General features: G+C 39.3%; 1 protein-coding gene across 7 annotated transcripts in view; it reads right to left on the bottom strand.

The window, feature by feature from the left end:
- Nucleotides 1-21,037, bottom strand: part of MTUS2 (microtubule associated scaffold protein 2) — a 744,933-nt gene that overhangs the window by 194,097 nt on the left and 529,799 nt on the right. For all 7 annotated transcript variants that reach the window (XM_078375228.1, XM_078375229.1, XM_054256733.2 and 4 more), the window contains one exon: nucleotides 8,350-8,511. In XM_078375228.1, the coding sequence (XP_078231354.1) occupies nucleotides 8,350-8,511 (162 nt within the window). The remainder of the gene's footprint in view (nucleotides 1-8,349; nucleotides 8,512-21,037) is intronic.

Raw genomic sequence — 21,037 nt, 5'->3', positions numbered from 1 at the left:
GGTGTTTACCAGAGCAAGGAGAGGAGAAGGGAACAGGTCATGTGGGAGGGAATGGGGTCTAAGAGATGTTCCTAGCAGAGGCACTGACAGGAAAGGGCCACCAAGATGCAGCCTGTTTTTAGGCAACTTCCAACCTAAACGGAACATGACATAGGAAAGATAGCTGTCTTTGAACAGGTGAGCAAACATTATGGGTTTATGGACAAAAGCAGTAAAAATAATCACGTAGGCAAAGGCACAGAAGTATTACAGGAGCTTCTCACTTTTCCTCTCCTAACTTTGGAATTATACAGACATCTTTCACTGAAGATATGTGAAACCACAGATAAGGTTTTTATTGCAACATGGTTTTCCTCTGCACTAGTGAATGCAGGTTTTTGAGGGGGAAATCCAGGGGAAAAAGAAATTTTGATCATGGGCAGAGTAGAATCCAAGGTGAGGTAATGGAAAAACATCAATAAATGCCAATTTTGGAGAGAACATGGTAGGTTTTATTAAAACCCCTCTTCTGCCTATGAGAGACTGGAAGGGGTCTGTACCCTCTAACATTTCTTCACCTTCTAAAACTCAAACAGCCTTTATGAAATACCTACTTTGTTCTATGTCCTTTCATTTATGTTAATTCTCAGAGCAATCCCATAGAGTAGGGACGATTATCCCAACACATTTTTTAACTGACTGAGAAATATGAAAAGATTTCTTAATGTTGCTTTGTCCTGAGTCAAATGGCAAGACAGGCAGAGCTGGACTGGTGCTCACCCAGCCTCTTTGCGGGAGTGAGGCATTTTACCATCCCATCCTTTAGTCCACACTTGAGCTTTGCTGTTTTTACAGATATGAGGCTTTTTAGTCACGTATCTGAAAAGCTAAAGCAGTTTATATCACATGCTTCAATTACTGCTTAGTCCTGAAGCTCTGATGAGCATCAGTGACCTTGAACCAAAATCTTCTACAGTTACATGGTAGGAAAAAAGTCTATTTCAATTTGCTATACAAAAACAGGAGGACACATTTATTTTTTATAAAGGGTTTTTTTTTTTGCAATATACAAAGTCAATCCAGAAAAAGTAGTGGTGCAAAACAACCCCTGGGACAGAGATGATTTGGCTGTTCTGCAGCCTCTGAGTCTGCTTAAAATGCAGCAGGTGAAATGCTGAGACCAGGAGTAGGTGTTAATCTGTGATAGTGGATAGGCATCTGGGGAGTACCCTGCTGTTCTGACATTCTCACTAGTGAACCAGTAGGTACTGGAGGGGCAGAATGGGAGTTAACCATATTGTCAAAGCTCCCTCAGAATCCATTTCCCAAGTCAAGTGGAGCCTCCAGCCTTAGAAAAATAACAAGGTGGTGCAGCTCCTTTGCAACATCAGCCCCTCATCCCATGCTGCATGGCCTGGCTTCCTGCCCGAGTGCCCTCCCACCACCATGTCATAGGCCTGGTCCAGTACTTCTTTACTTTTTCCACCTTCACTCCCTCCTTTTCTTGATGTTTCTATACACAGAGGCAAGTGTCACTCATTCTAAAAACCAAGAACTTCCTTTGCCCACTTCCCCTTTAAGCTACCACCCTATTCCCCTTCCCTTCCCCTTTACATTCTTCAAAGAACAGTCTAAGCTCATGGCTTCCATTTCCTCAGCCACTGCCCCTCACTGTGCTCTGAAAGCTCTTCTTTCTCCAGATGAGCCTTCTTTGTCTGCTGCTTCCATTTTGGTGTTAACAAGGCAGCAACTGTAGTTACCTTTGCACTTTCCAAGTCCTCCCAAGCAAACTCACATCCCCATTGCCTCCATTTCTGGAGCCATGACGATAAGCCCATCAATTCCACATGGAAATCTCCAACTCAAAACTCTGCTAAGAGCTCTTGGCTTATCCCACCTGCCTACGGAACATTGCTAGATAGAGGTTTCCCAGACACCTCAAACTCATCTCATCTGAAGCTAAATTTACTGTCTTTCCTCTACACTTGCCCTCCTTTTGCCTTCAGTCTAGTTACTAAGGGCAATGTTAGCCATTCAGCTGCATAAGTGAGGGAGCCTGCAGCCTCCTGCCCAGGCCTGACATGTGTCAGGCTGTACAATAGCTCATTAAAACATGGGTCAACCTTTTAATAATTGTTTCCTTGTGCTTCACCATCAGCCTGTGAACCCTGTGGGGACAGGAAATCATGTCTCACTCATCTTTATAGCTCCAGAACATCCTATCCCACAGCACGGTACCCAGTAACCACATCACTGAATTGGTAAATATGGAGCAACTATTCAATGTGCTTTGGTCTGGAATAGGGAGAAAAGCAATGATCACACTCATAAAAATTTATACCTAGGAGAGCAAGTCTAGTAAGTATCAGATGCTGTAGGACAGCTTGAAAGAATGTGAGTTTTCAGCAAAGAAAGGGATAGCTCATCATAAGGAACAAGCAAGTTTATGGACCTAAAATTTTGCCTCTGGAGAAAATAACACAGATGTGTTCAGTTAGGGAGGGCTGGGTGAATGTTTACACGCAGTGATTTCAGCTTTTAGGGAAAGAAACATACTTCTCCTAAAAAATGCATGACTTTATGGAAAATGCAAATATGTGGGGTGTGCTCCATCACAGTGTGAGTAGGAAGGACCACGCAGAGGTCAAGGCATCCCCAGTTGAACTCCTTCGGGGTAATCTCAAAGACAGCCTGGCCTGAGGCACAAAGCCCTGGGCACCACCCTGCTTAACACCATTCCCCATTCACACACACGCAATCCATTGGTAATGGACAAACTGCAGCCCGCAGATGGAATTCTGATGGTCCTTAGCTGGATATTTATACTATTATTATAGGAAAAGGACTGGGACCATATACAACACCCATTTATTTCTGGATGCCACTGTGTAACCTTGAACAACTCGTTTCACCTCTCTGAGGCTCACTTTCTGCATCTGCAATAACTTCCCTGCCTACATCTTAGGGTCTTTGTGAGAACCAAATTAGATTCTGTATACTAGTGTTTTAGGAATACAAAGTAGAAGAAAATTGTTATCAAGAGAGCATGATTTGATGGCTCATGCCTATAATTCCAGCACTTTGGGAGGCCAAGGCGAGTGGATCAACTGAGGTCAGGAGTTCAAGACCAGCCTGGATAACATGATGAAACCCCATCTCTACTAAAAATACAAAAATTAGCCAGGTATGGTGGTGGGCATCTATAATCCCAGCTACTCAGTAGGCTGAGACAGGAGAGTCACTTGAACCTGGGAGGTGGAGGTTGCAGTGAGCTGATATCATGCCACTGCACTCCAGCCTGGGCAACAAAGCCAGACTCTGTAAATAAATAAATACATACATACATACATAAAATAGTGCATGGCTTTCAGAAATCCCCTATGTAGCAGAAACCACTCGGAAAAGTAATGAAAGTTTTACAGTCACACTGCCTGCCTTTCTTTTTCTCAACATTTGAAATATCTTATTTCCATTTAACTTCACTTCCATGAAAACAGCCATCCTCGCTACACAGTTTACCATGCTATCATATAACTCTTTAAACAGACAATAACACAGATAGACTAGTGAAGTTAACTTACTGTATTCCATTACCCAGCTTCAACAGCGAGCAATGTGTGGCCATTGTTGTTTCATCTTTTATATCATAGACTCTGCTCACCACCATCCTAGGTTATTTTGAAGGAAACACCAGATAGCATTTCATATAAATGAATTTCTAAAACATGATTCTTTTAAAAAAAACATAGCCACAAATACTATCATCAAACTCAAAATACTAACAATAATTCCTGGGGCCAAGCATGGTGGCTCACACCTATAATCCCAGCACTTTGGGAGGCTAAGACAGGCAGATCACCCAAGGTCAGGAGTTTGAGACCAGCCTGGCCAACATGGTGAAACCCCATCTCTACTAAAAATACAAAAATTAGCTGGGTGTGATAGAACATGTGTGTAATACCAGCTATTTGGGAGACTAAGGCAAGAGAATCGCTTGAACCCCGAAGGTAGAGATTGCAGTGAGCTGAGATTGCGCCACCACACTTCAGCCTGGGAGACACAGCAAGACTCTCTAAAAAAAAAAAAAAAAATTAACAATTCCTTAATGTCATCATATAGCCAGTGTTCACATTTTTCCAATATTTTTGATTTTTTTTGAATTTTTATTTGAATTTCAAATTTTTGTTCAAATGTTTGTTTGAATTAGGATCTAAAATTAGCTCCATACGATTGACTGATATGTTTATGTTTCTTGTAATCTATAGGTTCCCATGTCCTCTTTGTTTCCCTCTTTGTTTGGTTTTTATTTGTCCCACTTTGTGTTGTTGCTGCTCTTGCTGAGTACGTCAGTGGATGTTCCTAGAGTCTAGGTTTGCTGACTCAGTCCGCATGGTGGTTTTAACATCCTTTGTATTTCTAGTAAATCAGTACTTAAATCCAGAGGCTGCACCAAATCCATTCCCAGGTAATTTGTATACATTTCCATCATCAGGACAGTTCATAATGTGTGGTGATCTCTCATACTGATGCTCATTGCCTTTATCCACGGGACAGCTGCAGAAAGGGATGTTTTGTCGTGTCTTTTGTATTAGCTGGAATACTTTTATAAAGAGAAACTTCCCTCTTACCAGCTATTTGGTTATTTTGAGATACAGACTGAGTAGGAGAAGTTACTAAAAGGCCTTTCTTTTCCTTTATTTACCATATTTTAAAATTATGAGGTCGTTTCCTAGCATCCTCCAATGTGACTAGTTTTGGAGATTTTTGGTTTTGTTTTGTATCGTATGTCCTCATTGATGGGTATTAATCCATTGTAAATACTAATCATATTGATATTCAAACTTTTTTTCAGTTTTTCCTCTTTTTTGTCTTTTTTACCAGTAGGAGCTTATTCCAGTTGATCCTTAAGTCCTTTCAACAGAATCCTCAGAGTTTTTATATTCTTCTTAGCCAGCTGGTATGGCAAGATGTTCTAGGATCTACATTGCCTGTCTTAGACCTGAAATGGCTGCTTCTTCAAGGATCCCTCTCTCCCTTTACTGGGAAGTCCATTCAGACATCACAACCTGGGCTCTAGGAGTGCTCATTATGATTGCTTTAGTCACCACTTACAACTTTCCAATGGATAGATCTGGGAATTTTTTTTTAAAGATAAATATCAGATGAGTTCTGACTTTATCCTATAATACTCCTATCACATTTATCCCACACATTCAGAATAACAGCAGATGCAGAATCACAATACTAACACTACCACCAAAAATTTCAGGTTTTCATTGCAATTCTTTCTGAATCTCGGGTATATACCGTTGGGAATGTGCTTCTCTGTGTGGTTATGCCATCAATGGGCTATGCAAGTGCTTCCATTTGTTTAATTTCATTTTTGAGTTTTAGATATTATCTGCTAACATTTAATGTATGATTATGTAAAATATCTATGTGACTTCAAATCTATAAAACTAGGTGTATTCAAGATATACCATTAGCCTGTATCTCTATTCTCTCCTTTTATTCCTTCTTTCATCCTAAAGGCCATAATTAAAAAAAAAAAATTCAGGAGGCTGAGGCAGGAGAATTGCCTGAACCCAGGAGGCGGAGGTTGTGGTGAGCCGAGATCGCGCCATTGCGCTCCAGCCTGAGTAACGAGAGTGAAACTCCGTCTCAAAAAAATAAATAAAAAAATAAAAAATTCTTAGTGTATTCTTCTATTGCTTTTTAACAATATAAGTTCATATATAACATTTTCCTATCGTTTAGATAAAACATAGTCTACTACATATTTTTTTCTCCATCTTTTATTGCTCAATGACGTCCTGGAAATCGCTTGCTAGTAATATTAATACACAGAGCACTTTCCCCATTCATATGACAGCTACACAGTACTGCATCCTGTGGATATACCACCGTCTGTTCAGTAAGCCCCCTATTGATGGACCTTTGAGTTGTTTTCTGTCTTTTTCTACTTCAAACAACGCTGCAATGAATCACTTCATGCACTGTATTCTTGTCAGTCTACCTTTGGGAAAGACTCCTCGGGGTGAAACTATTACGTCAAAGAATAAATGTAGGTATGATTCTGTTAGATACCGCCAAACTCTCCCTAGTTGTACCATTTTATATTCCCACCAAAAATGTACGAGAATGCCTGTTTCCTGGTAGCCTCGCAAATAGAGGATGTTGTCACACTTCTGGATTTTTGCCAGCATAATTGGTAGGGTATTTATTTATTCATTTATTTACTATACCTTAAGTTCTGGGGCACATGTGCAGATCATGCAGGTCTGTTACAAAGGTGTACACATGCCCTGGTAGTGGTTTGCTACATCCATCGCCCCGTTATCGACATTAGGTATTCCTCCTAATTGGTAGGGTATTGCAATCCATTGTAGTTTCACTTGTTTTTGTTTTTTTTTTTTTTTTTATCTGTGAGGCTGTTATCCTTTCATATGGCTGAGAGCCCTTTGCCTTTCTTTTTCTAAGAACTGTCTTTTCAAATTCCTAACCCATTTTTCAACAAGTGGCTCACAAAGTGTAATCCCTAGTCTAGAGGCACCACCTGGGAATTAGTTAGAAATGTGAATTCTTAATCCCCAAACCAAACCTACTGAACCAATAACTCTGGGGATGGGACCCAGTAATCTGTGTTTTTACAAACCCTGCAGGTGGCACTGATACACTAAAGAAACACTGAGAAACACTGGGCTATAGGGTTGATTCCACAACTGTGTTTTAACTTACCATAGAGTTGTCTAATTACTTTCTAATTAAACCAAGGCCAAACTATTAATAAATTATAGCTGAAAGATTCAAATGCCATGTGATAGCCATCCATTCATTTGTTGATTCAATAATTAACAAATAGATGTTAAATACCTACTGTGAGTTTGTCACTGTGGCAGGCAATGAGGATGCTGTGTTAAAATAGACACAATCACCACCCCCAGAAGCTTGCCTTCCCCTGGGGAAGAACAAAACTAAAGGAACCAAGTTAAGTCTTAGCAAATGGAACTGGAAGATGCTACTAGGGCAAGTGCCTCTAGCTAGTCTAGTGGTCACGGAGATGCAAAGTAAAATATCTGGGATAATACTTTACTCCCATCAAGTGGACCAAAATTCTAGAAAGGGATAACATCTATTCCTAGCAGGGTTAGGGGCAGAGCCTCTCTGAAAGGCAATCTATCAACATCTAAGAATGCATCAAACAATGCAACACCACTCCAGGGAACTGATCCCACAGAAACAATACCACCCACTCAAGGCTGTTTATTGCAGCATCGTTTGTTGTGGCAAATTACTGGTTGCAAAGTGAATAGCCACCAGTGATGGAATGATTGAATAATTCACGGTATATCCACACCATGCAGCCATCAAAAAGAACGAGCCCTACCATTGCCAAGGGTATTTCTATGACCTACATTGAGTAAGGAAAGCAACATGTAGAAAAATGGATATAATGCAATCCCATTCAAAAATACCTATAAAACCCATTTGTTTACATATGTATAGACACTGATTACAATGATACACTGATGCAAGCATAGAAAACATTTGAAGGAATAAACACTGATATGGATGAGCCATTATGGTGAATTAGGGCCCAATGTTCATTCAACACCTTCAACAGTGCAGAAAAAGAAAAGCTAGGAACAAGATGCACAGACAGCCCTGCAGGCCAACAGATGCACTTGTGGGAGGGATGGGAGCAGAAGTGTAGCAGGTGTCACAGGGGTGCTGCCTCAACACTTTCTGCTGACAAGCATCTGTGCTAGTTACACCTTGGAATCAGCTGAATTCTGCATGTCCAGTTACTAGCTTTGTGGGTATGTACAGGTGGGGCATGGGGATCAGTTTTGCTGGCCTGAACCCTGCAGGCACAGCATGGCTCTAAAGCCAACCCTGCCATGGAAGCAGTGGATCCATCCCTAGATCCTAGCTTTGGAGATATGTGCCTAGAACCAGCAGGGCATGGAGCTCCTGGACTGTTGCAGAGACAGTGTGCTTCTCTCTGGGGTTCTGGGGCTCATTCCTGGAGGCACAGCCTGGAGCTTGCTCCTACAGTCCTTGCAATGATATTGTGAGCACCCACTTCCCTGAGCCAAATGCCAATTTGCTTAAAATAGCTTGGTTCTTGCTTTCTGAAAAGGAAACTGTGTGATTCAAAGGGTTACCAGTCATGGGAAGAGTGAGAGGCAGTTATGAGAATTTAAACATGAATATATGAAAGTGCCTTAAAAGCAGTGGTATTATTAACTATCATTTAATCAATCATCCCTTCTAAATAACCGACGTATGCAGGGACTTTCAAAAGACTTTTTATCAATGCAGAAAGGGCACTCCACCATGGAGCCTCTCCAAGGCACAAAGTCTTACCAGCGGGTGTGGAAGTGGGTTTTGGCGCTGGAAGTAAACTCCTGCGGGGTGCTGTCACACTGGAGGATGCCGGAGGGGTCACCCGACTGGCCCCCTTGGGTGTGTCCTTAGAAGGCAGAGATGCCTTCAGAACTGGCTGTTCTTCATTCCCAAAGGTTGAACCTGTGGGAAGCAGACAGCATATTAATTATACCTTCATGAAAAATGGATGGATCCCTCATCCCATTGGCTAGTGCTAGATCCCATTTGCACTAGCCAACCAATCCTACTGCTGTCATCTGCTTTAGAACTTGACCTGATTCTTAGTGAGTGACCTTGAAATGTATTTTTCTGGAACCCTATTTGAAAAAGAACTCCCTTTAGTCACTGCATAAATATCTGTCACACAAATCCTGTGGACTAAAAGGGGCTCCACAAAAGCCAGGAGCAGCCTACATGCATGCACGCATGCACACACACACACACACACACACACACACACACACAGTTTGCTTATGTGTATGTGTAAATGTATGCATATATAATAAACACTTTTGATAACTCAGAGAATAAATGGCCTATTTTTTTGAAATACAGTGTAAGTGAGAATAGAAATATATACATGTACCATGAGCTCAAGAATTTTATTCAGAGCTCCCTGAAAAACGCTGCTCATTTGACCTGCAGAAGAGGCAGCCAGGGATAAAGGAAGAGGGCTAGGGAGCATGGGAACAGAGAATCCCTCTGAAACTCCAGAAAGGTTTCTGGCTGAAAAGCTGAAAAGCTGAGGCCTTACCAAACTGGGAGGACCCTGAATTAGAGCCTAGTACTTCCAAGGTAGAAAACATTTACTGATAATTGCAGTTTACTAGTCAATTTAGAAATAGCCTATTTGTTTATAATCCACAGCTCTGACACTCTGAAGATACGGCATTTTGGGATTGTGTTTGTGTAAAATTTAAATACACAAAGTTGTTTGGCCTAAACTTTTCTTCTGTATCTTTCTAAACCTTGTGGTTAATACATTTTCAATCTCTTAAAAACAATGACATCACTATCTATTCTCTGTTAAAGGGTAAGTCTTCTAAATATACTTCTGAGTACAGCTGTGAGGCTAATCTATTAATTTAGAGAGCCCAAATGTACAGAGATTACCACTTGTTTGGAATAAAACAGTCCAGTGGTAGCAACACGACCATCTACCATGAAAAATAAGCCATGATAGCTGGAAGAAGTACACAGCATTTGAGTAAAGGATTAAGTTTTTGTTTGTATCCTTTTCAAAGGTTAGTCTGAACATTCTATTTGGATAAGGCCTGCATAAAAATGAAAACATTATTAAAATGGCCTTAGTGTTCATAACATCCAGGCATTTTGGCCAACCATTTAGAGTGGGAGATTGTTGCTTTTCTCCCTCTTAACACCTGAAATTCTGTTTAAAATTGTGGAGATTTCTGTTGTTTCCAAAGAAAAGCATATTTAGGAAGGAATCAAAGAAAGTACTATTTCTTAAAACAGCATCCGTGCCCTATAGTTCCTTTAAGGTGTTGTGCACCGTTTTTAAAATAGTTCTACATAGAACTAAGAGAATGTATTTGACGTATGCAAAGGGAACAAATGCACTGAGACTCCACTGAAAGGATCTGCACTGTATCCTGGGTGTCAGATAAAAAGTAATGCAGCTAAAAAGCATGTTTGATGCAAACTTAGCCAGGAAAAGCAACACCATGAACTTGCAAAACAGTGAGCCTGAGCTTCTGAATTATCCAGTGGATGCACCAGTCCAGTGCTAGAACTCAGAGAATCTCTCAGGGGCTGAATGATATTTCACATCGGGCATGGCTCGACCACTAGAAATATTTCACAAGTAATTATCTAATATCTAGCCTCCTGCTGACACATTGCCAGAATAATCTATTCACTGAAATGCGTAGCAGAAGCTGAATTGAGCACAGAACCTCACACAGTCTTTTATTTAACAATTTATTAAAATTTCTTAAGAAGAGAAATATTTTGTATCATCTGTAGAGTTCAAATGTCCTTTTATCAAATCCTCTTGCATCTGGCATCATTCTCTTACATGAAATTTATTATTCAGTGAACACGTCAATTTAGAGATTTGGCTGCTCTCCAGGCCGGGAAGTAATTCATCTGTTTGAAGTACAAGTATCAGGAAACTATGTACTTCCCTCTGAGGGAGGGCTTGAATTATCAAGAAGCAAAATAATATAAAACACTATTCTTATCTATTATTGTGGGAGACAGCTGGCAATAAACAGTTCCACTCTTTGAAAACTGGCTTAAGTTGGCTGGTAATTAAAGACGCATTATTCAGTAAATGAAAAGTACTCTGAATTTGGAAATGGCTGCTGAATTCTATAAATGTTCCAAGTGCTTCACAATAATGCTGACAACATTAAACCATTGCTTGGTGAGAGGAAGAAAACAACTGGAAATAAACTGCTTGTGTGAGCCAGAAAATGTTCTGGAGACTTCAGCCAGTAAAGTGGTTCACATGGCTAATTCAGTCTTTTCATTCCCAACCAATCTGAACCGACTCCAGCTTAAACAACCCAGAAAATTTACCTACACTTCCACTTGACCACAGTGCAGCAGAAGCATCAGCAAGGTGGTTAATGGTACAGATCTGGGAGCAAGATGGCCAGGTATGAATACCATGTCCTCTACCTCTCGCCTCTCTGCATCACAGTTTCTTCATTCAAAAGCAGGGATAATGATAATCTACCTCACAGAGCTGTTGTGGGAATTAAAGGAGTGAATGCCAGGAAATGTTTTAAAAAGTTAAAGTAAGAATTGATATGAAAAAACACTCAGTGTCTGATATACGGTATGCTCTATGGGTTAGTTACTAATGTATGTGCTAATTAAAGTTCTGTGGCTAAGTCATTACAACAAGTCAGTTTTTTTGTGGAAAAACCACTTGGAAAGTATTCAAGGATTAATATCAGATGGGCTGTTTGAAGTGAGAAGAAAGAAGAGGACTGAGGTAAGTCTGATAACACCTGTAGGATGAAAGACTAAAGAGAAGAGAGAGAGTTTGAGTCTTAAAAATATATAGTAAACTATTCCAGTCATAGAAAGAGGTGAGGATAATAACACAATTGACCATCAAGCTTAAGAAGTATAAAATTACCTGGGGAAAAAGGTGGTTATGAGTTCTGCTGCAGCAGACTTAAATATACCTGCCAGCAGCTCTGAATGGAACAACGGAGCTCCCAGCATAGCATCTGAGCTCTGATAACAAACAGACTGTTCTCATCAAGCACCTCCCTGACCCCCGTATATGCATAGGGGCACCTCATAAAGGAGAGCTCTAGCTGACATCTAGTGGGTACCCTTCTAGGACGAAGATAACAGAAGAAGAAAATGGCTGCAACCCTTGCTATTCTGCAGCCCCTGTGGGTGATTTCCAGGCAAGCAAGGACTGGAGTGAACCTCCAGCAGTCCTGAAGCAAAGGGGCCTGAAAGATAGAAGAAAAACTAAAAAATGAAAGAAACAGCTTCAACATCAACAAAAAGTACATCCACTCAGAGACCCCATCAGAAAGTCACCAACTACAAAGACCACAGGTAGACAAATCCACAAAGATGGAAAGAAAACAGTGCAAAAAGAATGAAAACACCAAAAATCAGAATGCCTCTCCTCCTCCAAGAGATCACAATTCCTCACCAGCAAGGGAACAAAGAGGATGGAGAATGAGTCTGATGAATTGACAGAAGCAGGCTTCAGAAGGTAGGTAATAACAAACTTCTCTGAGCTAAAAGAACATGTTCTAACCCAATGCAAAGAAACTAAGAACCTTGAAAAAAGGTTAGATGAAATGCTAACAAGAATAAACAGCTTAGAGAAGAATATAAATGACTTGATGGAGCTGAAAAACAACACGAGAACTTCGTGAAGCATACACAGTTTCAGCAGCTGAACTGACCAAGCAGAAGAAGGATATCAGAGATTGAAGATCAACTCAATGAAATAAAACGAGAAGGCAAGATTAGAGAAAAAAAAGAGTGAAAAGAAATGAATAAAGCCTCCAAGAAATATAAGATTGATTATGTGAAAAGACCTTATCTACGTTTGATAGGTGTAATAGAATGTGATGGAGAGGATGATTCCAAGATGGAAAACACTCTTCAGGATATCATCCAGGAGAACTTCCCCAACCTAGCAAGGCAGGCCAACATTCAAGTCCAGGAAATCCAGAGAACACCACAAAGATAGTCCTCAAGAAGAGCAACCCCAAGGCACATAATCATCAGATTCACCAGGGTTGAAATGAAGGAAAAAATGCTAAGGGCAGCCAGGCTTCTCAAATGGAAGCCTGTCAAACTAACAGTGGATCTCTTGGCAGAGATTCTACAATCCAGTAGAAAGCGGGGGCCAATATTTAACATCCTTAAAGAAAAGAACTTTCAACCTAGAATTTCATATTCAGCCAAACTAAGCTTCCTAAGTGAAGGAGAAATAAAATCCTTTATGGACAAGCAAATGCTGAGAGATTTTTGTCACCACCAGGCCTGTCTTATAAGAGCTCCTGAAAGAACCACTAAGCATGGAAAGGAACAACCAGTACCAGCCACTCCAAAAATGTCCCAAACATAAAGACAATTGACACAAGGAAGAAACTGCATCAACTAATGGGCAAAACAACCAGCTAGCATCAAAATGGAGGGATGAAATTCATGCATAACAATGTTAACCTTAAATGTAAATGGGTTGAATGCCCCAATCAAAAGACACAGACTGGGAAACTGGATAAAAAGTCAAGACCCATTGGTGTGCTGTATTCAGTAAACACATCTCACGTGCAAAGACAAATATAGGCTCAAAATAAAGGGATGGAGGAAGATTTACCAAGGAAATGGAGAGAGAAAAAAAAAAGCAGGTGTTGCAATCCTAGTCTCTGATAAAGTGGACTTTAAACCAACAAATATCAAAATTGACAAAGAAGGGCATTACATAATGGTAAAAGGATCAATGCAACAAGAAGAGCTAACAATCCTAAATATATACACACCTAATACAGGAACACCCAGATATATAAAGCAAGTTCCTAACAACCGACAAAATGACTTAGACCCCCACACAATAATAGTGAGAGACTTTGACACTCCACTGTCAATATTGGACAGATCAATGAGACAGAAAATTAACAAGGGTATCCAGACTTGAAATCAGATCTGGACCAAGTATACCTAAAAGACATCTACAGAACTCTCCACCCCAAATCCACAGAAAATATATTCTCAGCACCACATCACACCTACTCTAAAACTGACCACATAATTGGAAGTAAATCACTCCTCAGCAAATGCAAAAGAATGAAAATCATAACAAACAGTGTCTCAGACCACAGTGCAATCAAATTAGAACTCAGGACTAAGAAACTAACTCAGAACCACACAACTTCATGGAAACTGAACAACTGGCTCCTGAATGTCAACTGGATAAACAATGAAATGAAGGCAGAAATAAAGATGTTCTCCGAAACCAACAAGAACAAAGACACAACGTACCAGAATCTCTGGGACACATTTAAAGCAGTGTCTAGAGGGAAATTTATAGCAATAAATGCCCACATGAGAAGTGAGGAAAGATCTAAAATCAACACTCTATATCAAAATTGAAAGAGCTAGAGGAGGAACAAGATAAAAAAACTCAAAAGCTAGCAAAAGACAAGAAATAACTAAGATCACAGCAGAACTGAAGGAGACAGAGACACAAAAATACTCTTTGAAAAATCAATAAATCCAGGAGCTGTCTTTTTTAAAAGATCAAGAAAATAGACCTCTAGCTGATTTAATAAAGAAGAAAAGAGAGAACCAAATAGATGTAATAAAAAACCATAAAGGCGATATCACCACCGATTCCACAGAAATACAAACTACCATCAGAGATTACTACAAACAACTCGATGCACATAAACCAGAAAACCTGGAAGAAATTGATAAATTCCTGGACACTTGCACCTTCTCAAGACCAGGAATAAGTTGAAATCCTGAATAGACTAATAACAAAGGCTAGAGTTGAGGCAGCAATTAATAGCCTACCAACCAAAAAAAGTCCAGGACCAGACAGGTTCACAGCCGAACTCTACCATAAGTACAAAGAGGAGCTAATACCACTCCTTCTGAAGCTATTCCAAACAATATAAAAAGAGGGAATCCTTCCCAAATCATTTTATGAGACCAACATCATCCTGATACCAAAACCTGGCAGAGAATCAATAAAAAAAGAAAACTTCAGGCCAATATCCATGATGAACACAGATGCAAAAATCTTCAATAAAATACTGGCAAACCAATTGTAACAGCACATCAAAAAGCTTATCCACCATGATCAAGTAGGCTTCATCCCAGAAATGCAAGGCTGATTCAACATATGCAAGTCTATAAATGTAATCCACCACATAAACAGAAGCAAATTCAAAAACCACATGATCATCTCAATAGATGCAGAGAAGGCCTTCAACAGAGTTCAATAGCATTTTATGCTAAACACTCTCAATGAACTAGGTATAGATGAAATGTATCTCAAAATAATAAAAGCTATTTATGACAAACCCACAGCCAATATCATACTGAATGGGCAAAAACTGGAAGCATTTTCTTCGAAATCTGGCACTAGGCAAGGATGCCCTCCCACACCAGTCCTATTCAGTATAGTACTGTAAGTTCTAGCCAGAGCAATTGGGCAAGAAAAAAAATAAATAAAGGGTATTCCATTAAGAAGGGAGGAAGTCAAATTGTCTCTATTTGGAGACAACATGATTGTATATTTAGAAGACCCCATCGTCTTAGCCTAAAATCTCCTGAAACTCATAAGCAACTTCAGCAAAGTCTCAGAATACAAAATCAATGTGCAAAATCACAAGCATTCCTATACACCAACAACAGGCAAACAGAGAGCCAAATCAAGAGCAAGCTCCCATTCACAATTGCTACAAAGAGAATAAAATACCTAGGAATACAACTAACAAAGGATATAAAGGACCTCTTCAAGGAGAACTACAAACCACTGCTCAAGGAAATAAGAGAGGATACAAACAGATGGAAAAACATTCCATGCTCATGGTTAGGAAAAATCAATCTCGTGAAAATGGCCATACTGCCCAAAGTAATATATAGATTCAATGCTATCTCCATCAAGCTACCAATGACCTCTTCACAGAACTGGAAAAATCACCTTAAACTTCATATAGAACCAAAAGAGAGCCTGCATAGCCAAGACAATCCAAGCAAAAAGAACAAAGCTGGAGGCATCACGCTACCTGACTTCAAACTATACTACAAGGTTACAGTAATCAAAACAGCATGGTACTGGTATCAAAACAGAGACATAGACCAATGGAACAGAACAGAGACCTTGAAGGGAACGCCACACATCTACAACCATCTGATCTTTGATAAACGTGACAAAAACAAGCAATGGGGAAAGAATTCCCTGTTTAATAAATGGTATTGGGAAAACTGGCTAGCTGTATGCAGAAAGCAGAAACTGGACCCCTTCCTGACACCTTACACTAAAATTAACTCCACATGGATTAAAGACTTAAACATAAGACCTAACACCATAAAAACCCTAGAAGAAAACCTAGGCAAAACCATTCAGGACATAGGCATGGGCAAGGACTTTATGACTAAAACACTGAAAGCATTGGCAACAAAAGCCAAAATAGACAAATGGGATCTAATTAAACTCCAGAGCTTCAGTACAGCAAAATAAACAATCATTAGAGTGAATGGGCAACCAACAGAATGGGAAAACATTTTTGCAATCTACCCAACTGACAAAAGGCTAATATCCAGAATCTACAAAGAACTAAAGCAGATTTACAAGAAAAAACAAACCCATTCAAAAGTGGGTGAAGGATATGAACAGACACCTTTCAAAAGAAGCATACATGAGGCCAAGAAACAGAGAAAAAATGCTCATAATCACTGGTCATTAGAGAAATGCAAATCAGAACCACATTGAGATACCACCTCATGACATAATGGTGATCATCAAAAATTCTGGAGACAACAGATGCTGGAGAGGATATGGAGAAATAAGAACACTTTTACACTGTTGGTGGGCATCTAAATTAGTTCAACCACTGTGGAAGACAGTGTGGCAATTCCTCAAGGATCTAGAAATAGAAATTCCATTTGACTCAGCAATCCCATTACTGGGTATATACCCAAAGGATTATAAATCATTCTATTGTAGAGATACATGCACAAGTATGTTCACTGTGGCACTGTTTACAATAGCAAAGACCTGGAACCAACCCAAATGCCCATCGATTGTAGACTTGACAAGGAAAATGTGACACATATACACACATATACACTATGCAGCCATAAAAACAATGAATTCGTGTCCTTTGCAGGGACATGGATGCATCTGGAAACCATCATTCTCAGCAAACTGACATAAGAACAGAAAAATCAAACACCGCATGTTCTCACTCATAGGCGGGTGCTGAACAATGAGAACACATGGACACAGGTGGGGAGCATCACACACTGGGATTTGCTGGGGGTGTTTATGAGAGGGACAGCAGGAGGTGGGGAGGTTGGGGAGGGCTAACATAGGGAGAAATGCCAGATATAGATGATGGGGTGATGGAGGCAGCAAACCACTTTGCCATGTATGTACCTATGCAACAACTCTGCACGATCTGCACATGTACCCCAGAACCTAAAGTACAATTAAAAAAAAGTCAAGGGACAAAAATTATGATATAATCCCATAAGGAACAAAATACATAGGCTATCATTCTATTTTTGATGTGTTTAAAATACTCCTCAATTTAGTAAGCTAAGGACAGAGGATTTATTTCTTAACATGAAAAAGATGGGAAATTAAAGTCAGGACTACACAATTATACCAATAACCGTAATTACTACTTAACATTAGTCTAGGAGTTCTAGTCAATGCAATGGAACAAGATAATAAAATAAAATGGTTTAAATATGGGAAAGGAAGAAATAAATTTATCAGTATTTCCAGCTAATGTGATTAACTAGAAAAACACTTGTAAATTAATAAGCAAATACATTAACACTAATAATAGTGTAATAACTTGTGCATTTATCTGAAGAAATATATTAAATCTAGTTTCTATATATAGTTACAATAAACACGTAAATTATACTAAAAATGGCTATTCACAAAGCTGCAAAAATATAAGGATATTTAAGAATAAATTAAATAAACAATGTAGAGAACCTAAATGTAAAAATTGAAAGGATAAAAGAACAGGCTTGTTTGTTTGTTTGGGTATTTTTTGTTGTTTTTCAATAGAATGAAATCTTGAATGGCAACATAAATAATATTAAAGATGTAAAGATATTTAAAATACATTTTCATTTTAAACAAGTATAAAACATCACCAATTCCATTGACAGTGAAAAATGACTGGGACAGAGGGAAGTTTGCTCAACTTTCCTGCATATTCAAACTTGCTTTGCCACATTGCTTGTTGCAATTTACACTAATCACAGGTAGTAAATGTAGCATCACTGAATTTTAATTTTGGCAACTAGTTTAATTTTATTAACTGGTTTTAATTTATATGTTTCTGACAGGTAGTGAGACTGAAGTTCTTTTCACAGTTATTGGCTACTTAAATTTCTCCCTTCCATAAGATCCCCACTCATAACTTTTGCCCATAATTGAGGTGGGTAGCCTTACATCTTTAAAGAGTCTGGACACATTCTTTATTGTATTCTATATTGGATATCAGTATATTGGATACTGATATATTTCAAATACTCTCCCAGTCTTTCACGTGTCTTCACCCTTATGGTACCTTTATTCAGAATGTTCCCATTTTAATGCAATTGAATTGCATCAGTCTTTCCCTCCTGATTTGTACTTTGCTTGTCTTAGACTTTCATTCTCTCTCCTGGAATCATAAAGATGTTCTACTGTGTACTTCAAAAAGTTTTAAATTTCTGTTTTCATATTTACATCATCAATCCACCTAGAATGGTATATGGGGAAGAGACTGAATTTGTTGGTGTTATTTTCTATATAGCAGCCCACTGTCCCAGGCCTGTATATTACACAGTCTAACATCTTTGCAATATCTGCCAAGCCAGCTGTTATATACCCAATTTCCATTCAAACTTGATTTATTGGGGCAGACCCACTCACAAACAATCCCAAAATTTCAGTACTTAACAACCATTTAATTTGTGATCATGAATTATGTCCCATAGGTGCTCAGGATGGGCTGCTGCCTTGCACACTCTCCTTGGGAGAATTCAGGGACCAAAGCGCTCTTCATCTTGAGCTTTTGCCCTACTCTGGATCTCTTGAGAACTTAACATTCAGCTGGTAGACAGAGGAAAATGAACCGTTCACAGGAAGATTTCATGGACCATGCCTGGGAGTGGCGTGTATCACTTCTGCCTTCAGTCTACTGGCTGGAACTCAGCCACAACAGCCGGCAAGAGAGTCTGGGAAATGTAGTTTAGTTTATGTCCAGGGGAAAAGGGAGTGGTTTGATGAGCAAATTTCCACTGTCTGCCACTTGAGGCTCCATTTCTGAGTTCTCTATTCCGTTTCATTGGTCTATCTGTCTATCACTGTGCCAATGCCATACTGCATTTATTCACTATGATGTAGATCAGTCCTGGTATACTAAACCTGTATAAGACAAATATCCCAACCTTGAACTTTTACTTTAAAAATTGTCTTAACCATCTTTGGCCCTTTACTTTTGCACATAAGTTCTAGAATCAGCTTGTTAAGTTCCATGAAAATGTCAACCTTTTCAATGGACACAATTAAGTCTTCTTTTTCCAACTGCAACATAATTGAAAGAAGAGCAAGCACAGATGCAGAATCAGCAAACATGCTGAATAATAATTATACCCTAGGACCATGTTACATGATAGAGACACAAAGAAGGCTTAGTATCATGAAAAAATAAACATCAAAACAAGTGGCTTCAAAGAAGGGCAGCACTGTTCCACAGGGAATCAACATTTATGAGACTATTTTACACTAGGCAACTAGGCAATGTTGGCATCTAGTGGGTGGGGCTGTCAATATCTCTGTTTAGAAGACATGTAGAAATGTAAGACCATGGACAACAGAGGTTAATAACTGTCAGCTGAAGGGTATGATGTAGGGAGAAAAGGCATTTCCAATAAACAATTATATGTCATTGAGAGAATTTCCCTATACTATTCTTTTCTTATTTTTATTTATTTATTTTTTTGAGATGGAGTCTCCCTCTGTCACCCAAGCTGGAGTTCAGCGGTGTGATCTCAGCTCACTACAACCTCTGCCTCCTAAGTTCCAGTGATTCTCCTGTCTCAACCTCCCAAGTAGCTGGGAGTAGAGGCACCCGCCACCACACCCACCTGATTTTTGTATTTTTAGTAGAGACAGGGTTTCACCATATTGGCCAGGCTAGTCTTGAACTCCTGACCTCAGGTGATCTGCCCGCCTCAGCCTCTCAAAGTGCTAGGATTACAGGCATGAACCACCGTGCTTGGCCCCCTATACTATTCTTAAATATGGAGCTTGTTGGTGGCCAGCTCATTCTCCTTAATTCCCTTCCTGTGCCCATGGCAGTGGGACCCTCTGCTCTCCATCATACAGTTTTCCCCCAAAGGATGAAGGTATTCTACTGTTCATGGGAACTAAAGGACTATAGACTCTTGCTTTTCTCAATAATAGTCATCTTGTATAGATTATCTGAATCATAACATCACCAACTTACCATTTGGAAGGTAAGATTTCCTTCATTAGAGTACAATAAAAGGTTATACTGAAAAATTGCAAGGTTATACATTCTGCATGATTATAGAATCCATCTGGGTCCAGTTCAATACATAAACCAAATCTCTCTACAATTTTCTCATTAAACTGTTAGGACAAACATGCTCTTTCAGCATCAAATCCTTGGGGAAAGTGATCTTATTCTTCCTCCAGACACAGTTCCTACAGTTCATTCCTCACACTGTGTGGATGCCCTGAGCTATCAATTGTGTCTATCAAAATCTCATGGAGTTGAACTCCTATCTCACATCATAATTTGTTTTAAATTAGTAAAAACAAATTAAAAATTTATCTTAGACCTAAATGTAAGAGCTAAAAACATAAAACTCTTAGAAGAACACGTAGGTGTAAATCTGAACGGTCTTGGATTAGGCAATGGTTTCTCATATGCAGCACCTAAAGCTCAAACAAGTTGAGAAGCAGATGTATATCCCACTCCTAAGTTCATACCCAAAATAAAGGAAATCAGTGTATTGAAGAGAACTCTGCATTCCCATGTTTGTTGCAACACTATTCACAGCAGCCAAAATCTGGAACCAACCTAAGTGTCCATCAATAGGTGAATGGATAAAGAAAATGTGGTACATCTATACAATGGAGAACTATTCAGTCATTAAAAAAAAAGAATGGGGCCCTGTCATTTGCAACAACAGCGATGGAACTGGAGGTCATTATATTAAGTGAAGTAAGCCAGGCACAGAAAGACAAACTTCCCATGTTCTCAGTTGTCTATGGGAGCTAAAAATCAAAACAACTGAACACTATAAAGAAGGATGGTTACTAGAGGCTGGAAGGGTAGTTGGGGGTGGGAGCAGAAGGAGTAGGGATGGTTAATGGGAACAAAAAAATAGAATAAATAAGACATAGTATTTACTAGGATAACAGAGTGACTATAATTAAAATAAT

This window comes from Callithrix jacchus, chromosome 5 (genome assembly GCF_049354715.1).
Source record: "Callithrix jacchus isolate 240 chromosome 5, calJac240_pri, whole genome shotgun sequence".
In the NCBI taxonomy this organism is placed as follows: Eukaryota; Metazoa; Chordata; class Mammalia; order Primates; family Cebidae; genus Callithrix; species Callithrix jacchus.
Note: the sequence above shows the minus strand (reverse complement) of the source record. Positions and strands in the feature narration are given on the sequence as shown.